General features: G+C 45.0%; 2 protein-coding genes across 5 annotated transcripts in view; one reads left to right on the top strand and one right to left on the bottom strand.

The window, feature by feature from the left end:
* reln (reelin) overlaps positions 1–4,258 on the top strand; it is a 134,045-nt gene extending 129,787 nt beyond the window's left edge. The window contains 2 exon segments of the mRNA XM_042110561.1: positions 839–844; positions 3,223–4,258. Coding sequence (XP_041966495.1) covers positions 839–844; positions 3,223–3,319 — 103 coding nt within the window. The 3' untranslated portion in view covers positions 3,320–4,258.
* Positions 1–7,741, bottom strand: part of bncr (bouncer) — a 19,304-nt gene extending 11,563 nt beyond the window's left edge. For 2 of the 4 annotated variants that reach the window (XR_006034966.1, XR_006034968.1), the window contains exons 1-2: positions 7,636–7,741; positions 6,886–7,428 (exon numbers count right to left, since the gene is read on the bottom strand). Coding sequence is in view for 1 of the 4 variants with exons in the window: in XM_042109259.1 (XP_041965193.1) it covers positions 6,981–7,428; positions 7,636–7,649 (462 nt within the window). In the remaining 3 variants the exon portion in view is untranslated. Of the gene's footprint in view, positions 1–6,749; positions 7,429–7,635 lie in introns of those variants that run through there. The other 2 variants (XR_006034967.1, XM_042109259.1) reach the window with 2 other exon arrangements.
* Positions 7,742–12,250: the final 4,509 nt, after the last annotated feature.

Here is a 12,250-nt window from a genome sequence, read left to right on the forward strand (position 1 = left end):
TGCTCTCTCTCTCTCTTTTTGATCTCTTTTCTTTCCATCACTTCCTCCTCTTCTCCCTCTCACTCCTCTTCAATCGCTTTGTTTGGTTGACTTTTGGTTTGGTTTTGGTTTGGTTTTTATTTGGTTCACATCACCTGCCTGGCCCTGCCCACTTGGCGCTAACACACTAACCTGTCTGCCCGAATGGCTCTCCGTCTTCCTCCACCTCCTCCTCCTCCTCCTCCTCCTCCTCCTCGCCCTCATCCTCTCCTGTTCCGCTGGCGTCCTCATTATCGCTCGTCCTGTCGGTCATCACCTGCCGCTTCTCTCCTCCCCCACGCTCTGTCTCTTCCTGCTGAAATGGTCCACTTTCCTCTGACCTCGTGTCTTTGTCTCTTTCTCTCATCTCTTTCTCTCATCTCCTCTTTCATTCAAATGACTCTGTGTTTTTGTTGTTGTTGTTGTTGTTGTTGTTGTGGTTGACCATCTGTTTGTCTGTTGGTCACTCTCGTGTCCACTTTCTTATTTCTTGTCTCTTCATCAACTCAACCTCTTGCTTTATGTGTCCTCCGATTACCATCTCTGCTTTCCATGCACCCATTTCTCTCTCTCTCTCTCTCTCTCTCTCCCTCTCTCTCTCGCTGCTCTTCATATATCCTTCTCTTTCTTTTGAACTTCTTATCTCCCCCCCATCCTCCTCTCCTCTCCTCTCCTGCGTGGGGACCCCAGCCTCCCCAGGCCAGGCTTCTTGCCCCCCCTGACCTTCCTGCGAGGCAGCAGCTGTCCCCTCCTGCCCCTCCCCTCTCGTGCTCTAACCTCTGCTCTCTTCTGTATTCTGCTCCCTCTGGCATGGCTGTAGAGTCAGGTAAGTGCTTCCGCCTCTCCCCGGAATGCAGCCCGACCCATGCCCCCCCCCCCCCCCTCCCTCCCTCCTACACCTGTCCCTGAACAGTCCTCGTCATCACCATCATCATCATCATCATCTTCGCTGCCCCTCCAAACCCACCACTCTTGCACCCCATGCAGAGTCTAGAGTCTCCAGTTGGTTCAGCCCAGCCTGCTAGGGCCAGGTTTAGGGCAGTCTGTGGTCAGTGTTGCTAGGGGCTGTGGACAGTGTTGCTAGGGGCTTTGTCAGGGATGACTCATAAGAATCTTCTCTTATTCTCACAGCTACACTAAGCTTTAAGTGCTTGGGGGGGGGGGGGGGGGGGGGGGGGGGTGAAATTTGTCCTGGGATTACATCATTTGATGTTTGTTAGCCTCCAGTGACTTCTAAAAAACATTTTTTTATTTATTTCTAATTTTAAAACAGATGACTAAGCAGGCAGGCAAGTTTTTGTTGCCATGGGTTACGTAAGGAAAAGAGAGGCAGTAGGCCTATAACATCCTTAGCAAGAACTGAAGGACTGCAGATAGAAGGACAGTGAACATGTCTAGCTATCCAGAATCAGGTTGCAGTCTCACTAGAGGTCTGCTGCTTCCTTTTTTATGTTTCAATTGATGTAATACACAGTGCACAGACTTAACTTCAATATACAGTAACACAACAGTATTTAGAGGATATTTTTACGGATTTGTTTTTACGATTCATACATATTTCAATGGCACCCTGGTCTGTGTTTGTGCTTTCTGTGGAGTTTCCTATTATTGTTATTATCAATGTTTGCGTTCAGTTTGATGTCAGTGTGGTTATTATTTGGTTGCTTTGTGTTGTTATGATTGGGTGTAGAAAGCTTTTCGTCATTGCAATTGACATTGCAGTTAACAGTGATAGCTAAGGCAGTAATTGCAATGACCATTTTAATTTTCTCAGTGCATTGAGGTCACTAAAAACAAGCCCATAGCTGTTGTAGTAAAGCACAACAGAGCTTCCATTCAGACACTTACACATTGAGACTAATGTCAGTCATGGCCTGGCATATCAGACTGCGTGGGTTTGCGTCGTCCATCCATCTCCATGAGTAGTGGTCACTTCAGCACACACTGGGGGGGACGTATCTCTTTGAGCTGTCCCTCTGCAGTGACACGCCCGCAGCACATAGTGCCAATGTAACTGGGCCGCCTTTCACCACTAACAGCCACGTTACCTGCCAATGCCTCATCAATCATCTGTAGCACACGCAAAACATCGGAACATCACTAGGACCCTTTGCATGGCTTTAATCTCCCAGCTGATTCATATCCCAAGCCAAGCCTCTCCTCTGAAGGGATCCATGGCTGCTCTGAGCACCATGGGGGAGCTTGGCGGAGGCTTTGCCATTGTCCTTCCCCTCAGAGAGAGGTCATTCAAGAACCAAAAGTATGGGCAGAACCCCCCCGCCCCAACACCAGCCTTCCCCAGAACATCTCCATGCCCCCACCATCTGTGTCCTCCGCCCCAAACCCCCACCCACCCCTCCCGCTTTGCAGAGGCCCACATGCCTGCCCTGGCTGCACACCTGGCTCACTGGCACCGCCCTGTTGGATGGAAGAGGCAATGACAGGCTAAGCAAGAGCGAATCTCACCGTTTTTTTTGTCTTGTTCTACCGTTCCACTACTTGTTTTGTCCCTGGTGTCTTTTGTGTTCCAAGCCCAGCGTCTTTTTCTGTGTTTGTTCTGTTTGGTCCTGTTGTGTTTGTCCCCTTTCCTGACCCCTGAATGATGGCTTCAACGTGAACTCTGACCTCAAACACTCAGAGACCAAAATCAGAGTTCAGCAGAAAACTACAGAAAGCCTTTGAGATGACAGAGCTGTCCAATGTCTTTGTGCTTTGTGTTTGGTGTGTTGTTCTGTTTGCCTGCTGTCTGCTTTAGCCATTGAGAAGATGTAGTGCACAAAATGACCTCTTTTGACACACAGGGCCAACATCAATCAAATATATGGGAAGATGAAAGCTGAAAGCATATGTCAACTATGCATGAAGTCATAAAAGGCAGTTGTAGAGCATTAGTCACCTATTTGGAACCAAGTCAGTTGTTTGACTTCAAGTCAGATTCCAATATAACCAGACATAATGTGAGTGTTTGAGGTTGGAGTGAAATGGCCTGCTGGCTGCTGGCATGGGGTTTTAGAGGCTTAGTTAGCGTCTGTGTGTAGAGTAGTGTGTATCTGTGAGTGACTGAGAGCGTGCATGACTCCTGACTCCAGGTTGTCATGGCTCTGACGGGTAACCATGTGTTGTGTCCTCTCCTCCTCCTCCTCCTCCTCCTCCTCCTCCTCCTCCTGCCCTCTCCCTCTCACCCCATCTCTCTCTCCCTGCCAGCACCCGCAAACAGAACTACATGATGAACTTTGCCAGGCAGACCGGACTCCGTCACTACTACAACCGGAAGAGGCGGGCACTGCGGCAGCGCGCCTAGAACCCAATAGGTCAACAGCAAGGTTCTGACCTGCCAATCACACATAAACCTGCACACCACATCTTTTCCTTGTTGACATAGCAACTACGCCCTGTCGAATCCCACCCTCCAGTGGATTCCAGTCAGCCTTAGACCATCCCACCCTCTCTTTGACAGACACATGGGCCATCCAATCCGTTTTTTCAGCTGCAGCCAATCAAAGCCTTCTAAAGGAGGTTCACAGGAAGGAGAAGAGCAACAACAGAAGTGGCCATTTTGTTTACCTTGTTCATGGACTCTCGAGTTTGTTTTTTATTGATTATTGCTGTTGATATTTTTATTTCTCCTGTTCAAGTTGTGATAATGCCCCCATCTCCTGGCTCTGTCCCTCTCACCCTTCCTCCTAACACACTGTGAAGTTCTATGATATCACTGGTCATGGTGATGATGAAGATGATGACGATTATGATGATGATGATGATGATGATGATGATGATAGTTATGATGAAGAGGAGGATGATAGTTATGATGAAGAGGAGGATGTGGCTGTGGAGTTTTGACTGAGCTGGAGCAGACATCTCCAGCAGTCTGATCCCGGGGCCCAGAGGAAGTGAAAGACCACGGCAAAGTGTTGAAGCAGTGTTAAAGAAGGATACCAGTGATGAAGATGTGTTGAAGAAGGATACCAGTGATGAAGATGCTATAAAGAGTACTGTGTTTCTTGCTGTTCTGTGTGTCTGTGGATTATTTTTTGTGATGAGTTGACTGTGGTGTTGCGTTCATTCGTTGATTAGTTTTATACTAATTCTGATACTTTTGGGGTTTGTTTACTTTCTATCGTTTATCCGGGATGGATGAATGAGGGCCGAGGGGAAGCCCACGCCTCGGGAGCGTTAAGAAGGAAGGAACGAAATACAGGGGGGACAAAAAAAGAAGAAAAAAAAACACAAAAATAAAGACTGATCAATGATTTTTTTTTTTGTTGGTTTTTATTATTTTTTATATATGTTGGTTCCCAAAATACAGATATTTATGGTAAATGGTTCTCCATGTAACCTATTTAAGATGCACTGTGTGTGACATGTCTGTTATTTTCTAGTGTTAAGTTATTAGGCAGTCGAGTCCGACTCTCCGACTGCAGTGAGCAACCCAACCCACCCCACCCCACCCCGCCCCACCCCATCCACCTCCTGCCCCGCCAGCCCCCTACTCTTCTCTTGTGATGTTACCTCCTCTCCCACGTGCCCCTGCCCCTGCCCCTGCCCCTGCCCCTGCCCCTCTCCCCTTCTCCCCCTCTCTGTTAAGTTCTGGTACCTGGAGGTGAGGACTGCCCTGTCAGTGTTGTTTTTTGAAGTCTGTGTAACATGGACCCGCCCCTCTCAGTGTAGCTCCAGTATAGCACTCTCCTGTATATATATGTATATCCACCATGGGAAGACCCAGCCGCCTTATTAAAAGGGAAATAAAGAACTGTCCAAACCTCCAAATCACCTGACCCCGTGTTTCTTTGTGTGACTGTTATGGCTAGAAAGGCCAGTCGGTGTGTTGATGAGATTAAACTCATGTACACAATACTGTGATAAAAATATTTGTTTTATTTTAAGAAAAGAGGAAAAGGGAAATAGCACTGTAAAAGCAACATTTGTGTTTACTGATAAGGAACAGTTGTTTGACTGGCCCTCACGTCACATTAAAATATTACAACTGTTTACATAACAAGACATAACTGTTTACATAAACATGAAGTTTGATCTAAACCAGCAAACATTCTGTCCGGGGGAATTTCTCCCCTGTAGTCCAGACTAGTATCCAAACCTGATTACATCAGTCAGTGTCCATACTAATCTCATGGCACGCTCAGCAGCTTTGGCCAGGGCCTTAGTTAGAGCCACCAGTTGCTCAGTGATGCCACAGCTCCCACCATCAAGCCCAGGAGGGGCCAGGATGCTGTGGGACGCCAGCCAGAGTTGCAGTAGTTCCAGTCGCAGCATGAGAAGGTCATGCTCACGTTATGGTAGCGGTAGCTTATATACCGTCTCATGTGGCAGTTCTTTTCCGACAGGCAGCCTTTATTGAAGTAGGCAATGTATTGCCCATATTGGCCACTTCCTTTGGCGCAGACGTTCCCAGCAGGGCAACTAGACAGGACAGGCAGGCACGCACTCATGGCAGGCATCATCGGGCAGTAAAAGCACCACACATTGGCACCGTGGAGAGGACCAGGCAACAGCAACAGGAGAACAGCGAGCTGAAAGCCAGCTCCAAACGCAGACACGCGCACACCTGTTTGAATGGGGCGTCTCATTTTGTGCACAAAGAGCAAAAATAACGTTTCTAGTCCTGTTTTAAAGCTGGCAGTTGAAACCACACTTCACCACTTCTGAGGGAGATGGATTGTCTAGTAGCTGGAAGGCCCAGTCATTCTTCCCTGATTACAACCCAGACTGTTTCAGATGGCATCTGAGGTCGTCGCCTGGTAATCAATCAGTGAGCAGCTGACCAGATCCACCTCTTAAGTGCACAGATGCTGAGATCAGCCTCTAATTGTGTGCAGCTGCAGGTTGCAATTAGTTTGGAGGTTTGTTCAACCAAAGTCCTTTTAGGCAAGTCCCTCCACTCAGCGGCCATATAGCAACGCTTTTTGGGCACTCATCAGGCATCCTATTCAGCAGAAATGCGCGTGCAAGGCCTCACGACACCAATCTTGCTCCAGCGGCGAGTTCACAACACATGATTGGAAAGATGTCTTCACAACACACCACATGACTCAATGTATTCACATGTCGACGTTTTGCCGAGGAAGGGGTGGGATATGTGGGATATGTGTAGACAACGGCCGTATTGGCGTTACAAACTAACCCCATGCATTTCTATGGAGGATTTTGAGTGCTGTCTCCTCATTAGAAAGTCTCTGGTTCAACTGCCAAAGACCCCAACCAGAGACTTTCTAATGAGGAGACACAGCACTCAAAAAATCCTCCATAGAAACGCATGGGGTTAGTTTGTAACGCCAATATGGCAGTTGTCTACACATCACACCACTTCCGCGGCAATGTGAATACATTGAGCCAATTATGTGCTGTATTGTGAATACATTGAGCCAATAATGTGGTGTGTTGTGAAGACATCGTGCCAATCATGTGTTGTGAACTCGCCGCAAGATTGGTGTCGTGAGGCCTTGCGCACGCGCATTTCTGCCGAAACAGATGCCCGATGAATGCCCAAAAAGCATTGCAATATGGCTGCCGAGTGGAGGGACTTGCCTAAAAGGACTTTGCCCCAATCACTTGACTGAACCAGACTGCTGACTAATGGAAGTCGAATATGCAATATAAAAAATAATGACTACAATATACAAACATTCTGGGAGTTTTATAAACATAAGATTAATTACAAACTGATTTCCTCTGAAAGAACCCTGTTTTGGCAGGAAAAAACTTGATTCAAACAATTACATTCAAACAAGTGTTTTTTATTAGCAGGGTTTAAAGCTCCTGGCTGCAGAACATGTTCGGAGGACCCAGGAGAGTTACATGCCAGATGCACTCTCCAGCTCCTGTGCTCCAGAGAAACACACACGCACACACTTTAGTTTTTTTTCTGGACAGGGAAAAAGAGTCAGTGGTAAATGGACACTTTCCCATATGATTGTCATCCATATAAAACAGTCCAGGGCACCTCCTTATACACCATCCGATGTCGGAGAGGTGGTCTTCTCAGAGCAGAGGTCAGGGGTGGGGGTGGTGCTGGCCTCCACTGGGCCTAGGGTGACCCCAAGCAGCTTCACAACCGCCGTCTCCGGGCTGGGCGGCTGGTTGCAGCGTTCTCTACAGCAGCAGGTGAAGGTAAGATTGATGCTGATGCCTCGGTACGTGACCATCTTGAACGAGCCGCAGTACTGCCGCGCCACGCATCCCTGAGAGGAGAGCACATGCACACCGCCATAGCGCCCCCTGGCTGCGAAGCAGCGCTGGTCCGACAGGCATTGAGTGGTGGAGTTGATGGAGGGTTTGCCTCTGTCCTGCAGGGGGCTGAAGTTACACTCCAGAACCCCCGAGGCTAACCAGAAAAGGGTGAGACACCAGAACACACACACTGCAGCCCTGTGAAGGACCTGTGCGATGGAAGATCTGAAAACATAGCAAAAAATACAGGCGTGTTTCTTTGAAACTAGGTTGAAGGTTTAGTGAACATTGGATTGAAATCGTCATGGGTTTCAGGCCATCTATTCAAGATAACTATTTTTTTAGCAGTACACAGCAAAGGCTTTAGACACATTTGGTTACCAATTAAGCACTGATGGTTTCTGAGTACAGATTCGGACCACAGTTCCTCACCTGTGCATTTCCATGGCTTGCCGTGGTCTTGGTCTTACCTTACAAAAACTGGAACCAAATTGGGCTTCTTGTACCAATTAAGAAAATGCATGCAGGATTCATTTGCTGATTTGATTGGATGAAGCCTAATTCCAGAAGAGATCTGTGAGCATGTGATTGGTCAAAGGTAGTATATGATCATAATGATGCTCAGGTGTACGTCTTCGTTTGAGTCAGGTATTCAAAAAGCCCAAACCAAACCAAAAACATTCTATTTAGCTGGTTTGACAATGTCATTGGCATGTAAAATGGGAGGCTGCTATATAATATATGTTTTGTTCAGGCAAGTTAATGTATTCATATAAGTAGCCAAATGCCTAGTAAGCTTCAGTTCTGGACATGTTTACATGGCAGCTGTAATGAGTTTTAGAATTTGTATTTGTTTAACCCTTTAAGCACCATAGCAGCTACATGTTCTATTACAGTTTTTCTCAGTCGCTTTGGTACATTTCTCGAATCATCCTCAACATTTGCAAAACAGTAAGTGCATTTCTCAAAATAAGTTGTACAAATAACAAAACACCATGGATTACCTCCAAAAGCCACTCTCTTGCTCAAAATCCATAGTTCATCTCTCAAAATTACCTGTGTCAATGAACATGTCGGTGCCATCAGAATTAAAAGTCATTGTGTACGGATAAGACAGTCAAATTACTTAGTGATGTTGTCAATATAACAGTGTACTATTATTGTAAATTGTAGGTTACACCTTAGTGTATGCGGGAGTTTGATTGCAAGAGACTGGACAAGATTCACATTTACCCTTTTACTGTTTGTACTGTCATTTGTTGACCGACTATGTCATTGCAATACACAAAAGAAAAGACAACGCTGCATAGCACAAAGAAAAACAAAGAAAATAAAGTAGAAATGCAAACATAGGACAATCTCCTGAGGGAAAACTGTGCATGCAGTGCTGTAGGAATTACAGTGCAGTCTTCCTACGCCTCCTGACGTTCCTGTCTGTTGGGCCACAAATTCTCATCCACATCACAACGAATAACATCTTACTTGACATATTTTAACAACTTGTTCAACCATTTTGCATGTAAAGACTTGAGCTATGAACTAATGCCTAAATGCAGCAGAGAATTTTACATAATCATTTGCACGGATGTATCAAAGCATTTGCAACTTGTTCAAAGAAATGAGAAATTGCTTTTTTGATGTGCACAAGTGACACAATGATGTGAAGATTGAACAGGTAGTAGTGATGGGGACGAGGCTGCCCGAGTCGAGACCGAGTCTTTAAAGGGTCAAGATCGAGACCGTTGGTTTTTTAATGCAGCCGAGACCGAGTCAAGACCGAGTCTTTAAGGAGTCAAGACGGCATTGAGGCCAAACAAAAAAAGAGTTTTCATTATTATGACCGCCGCTAGCGAAGCGGCCATATAGGGATTGTCAAAGTTTTTTTTTTTTTTTTTTTTTTTTTTTGTGTTCCCCCCCCCCCCCCCCCCCATGGATTTTTGTGAATGAAGAAACATTCACAAAAATCCATGACATGACCTCTCCTTGATAGCTGTTGAAAACTGCATGGAACTGACAGGGATTGTTTTTTTTAATAATAAATAAATAAATACATTATGCTGCTACCTTCTGCTCTTCCCAAATACAATGTAGCCTACAGGTGTACCTTTCATCAGTCCAGTTGCAATGGATGGACTGTGATGAACTGCCCTACTTGTGATTGTTTAGATATTTTAAAGGTTTTATAACAATGCTACAATTTTTTTGGCAAGTGCTACAAATCTATTCACCTTTGCAGCGCCAGTAGGCTACTTTGTGTGCGGCCCGCAAACACACATTCCAAACAAGCATACACAAAAGTTTCAAGAGTGGGGGATGGAGTTAGCCTGGCGGGCCATCCTATATCATTGAAATGTATAGTCTGGAATCGAACCATTCACCTCGCTTAATCCAAGGGGCGGGCAGAGAATTGTCTTTCAAACTGCCTAGGCATGCAATAGGCCAGCGCTACGACCATATCCGTATCCGGTCGGCAAAACGGCAAATACATCCTTCTTCGAAAGTAATGACTTAAGTGCATTGTGTTGCTCAACTTTCAAAGAAAAGTCCAACTCCTCCAAAGTTGACGGCAACGCCGATTCAAACAACCGCTCTTCGTTCGCCATAGCCACCTTCCTTGTTGTTCACAGTCGCAGGACTGTCGTTAGCCTGTTAAGCCCGCCTTAAGACTCTAACAAAATAGAGCGCTGTGATTGGATGAAGTCCACGGCGTCAGCCAATAGAAATCCCTATGGTTTGATACTAGACGTACAGGCTGAGCAAATTAATTTGCCGCCGCTAGGGTGCGTCTAGATTTCTAGGCTAGGATGGAGTAGAAGATGGAGACAAATTCATTAATATGATTTATTTTCGCGGAATGGATGTACAAGACTGAGCGGCGGTCATATTTTGTACCGCTATGCGGTACATCTAGTTTACTTACATTTTACATCACCCAAGTATTATATTCAAAAGTTAAATTCCCAAAGGGTAGAGTGGGGATTGTTGGCTATAGGAGCAGTCTAGCACACATTTGTCTACCAAACTTCTTTTATGAACAATACTTTAAGACTAAACTCAGCTGGAGCCATCATGCCATACAAAGTTTTGTATGGCATGATGTCAACATTTCATTAAAGTTAAAGGTGTTGAATTGTGGTTCAAGTAACCAAATTTAATAATTGCGGATTGCTCACGCATCTCATCAATTATTACAACCAGAGGCACGCATTGGAATGACAATGCCGAAACCGTAGGTCAGGCTACTTCAACTCTTTCCAGAATAACTGCTGTGCCGTTTGGACAAAGATTGTATCTCTCAAAACCTTTGCACTGCGCAGCATAGCACCATGGGATATAATTTAACGCCAGTCAATATTATAATTCTTAGTAAAATAAGAATATCTAATATTACTATGAAATATACACAGTTACAAAAAAATGGGGGGGGAAAGGACTCGTGGTCTCGCTCTAAAATTACAAGTCCACCTCCTTCCAATGTAGGTCAAGACCAAGTATTTTTGCTTTCAATTCCGAGACAAGACCGAGTAAGCAAAAAATAAAGAGAATTTCAATTCTGATCTGAGAAATGTACCAAAGCGACTGAAAAAAACTGTAAGTGTTCCCCATTCCATAGGCATGGCATGGAAAACCAAGGCATTCCGAAATGCTCTTGCTTTCTTAAGAGTATGCAGACATCAGTGATGCAAAACAAGGGGTAGAATAAAATAGGAGCCTATGTGGGGATTAACCCTCTAAGCGCCAAAGTCGAAAAATTCCAACAAACAGCAACACTGATTGAAATAAGTCTGAGAGTTTTTGACAACCCACAGAGTTTGGTTTAGAGAGATGGCAAAAAACATGACACAAAAAGTGTAAAAAAAAATGCATTTATACTGTTATCACACATTATAACAGATAAAACATAATATATATTGTAGCGTTTCCTCTATACAGTGCATCAAAAAGTAATTTGATGATAATAACGGGAGCGCCCTCTAGTGACGTGAAAATGACACAGATTCATCCATTTCCTTTTCCAGCGCTCTCTTCTCTCTGGTCTCTTTACTGGTCAGCAGTGAGGTCCTGGCACTGCGGGGGCTACAGGAGAAGCTGTCCACCACTGCTCTGCTGCCTGCCATCAATCCTGTTTGAGAGCCAGTTTCACTTTCAGTCCAACACTGTCGCCACAGAATGGCTCCTGTAACACAACGGCAAAATCAACAAAGCTGTTCACATTGCCAAAGTTGTCAAGAAACTTATTTTAATTAATTTCACTTGATGTCATTTAATGTAAAGCCTTTAAAGCCATTTGATACGTATAGTCAGCCACTTCTAAGACACTGGTTAGCTCACTGTTAGCTGTTCTTCCTCACTGTTGTCATCCTCATTTTCCTCAATTGCTTCCTGTTCTCCTGGGTCGTACTCATATATGGGAATGAGTTTATATCTCAGTTCATCAAGCCTGAAAACAAAGAAAGGATGCAGCAGTGATCCAAAACATTCTATGATCAGGTCAAAATACGGTATATAGGCTCTACAATGCCTCGTCAGATATAAAAAGACCAAAGGTGGTGAACGGGACACCCACATTGTGTCACACACATGATTAGATATTAGTAAAGTACTGTAGGTGATTACAGTAGGTGTTCTGTTATTTTGCCAATTAGTGATAGAACCATGTACCATAGTTGTTCCTACCTCCGTTTCCTTCTTATGTGACAAGCCTAGAAATGGTGAAGACAAAATGCTTAATGTCTGCAGCGTTCAAAAATCCATGTGCACTAATCTGACATATCAAAAATCCATGTGCCCTAATCTGACATATCAGAATACGCCAGGCACTGGACTCAGATGTGTGGTGTCACTTTAACATCCCAGATAGCAAGAGGCTGGCGGACCACTGGGGGCCACTTGTGGTCCAAACTCTTTTTTTGATTTATACTGTAGAGGTTATACTTCATTCTAATAACATTTCACATATTTTCTTAATATTCACAACAAGTTAGATTAAAAGACATGGTGGTCCATTAGCGGACCAGAAGTGGCACGCTACCGGCGGCATGCCACC

The sequence above is a fragment of the Alosa sapidissima genome, chromosome 11 (assembly GCF_018492685.1).
Source record: "Alosa sapidissima isolate fAloSap1 chromosome 11, fAloSap1.pri, whole genome shotgun sequence".
Classification (NCBI taxonomy): Eukaryota; Metazoa; Chordata; class Actinopteri; order Clupeiformes; family Clupeidae; genus Alosa; species Alosa sapidissima.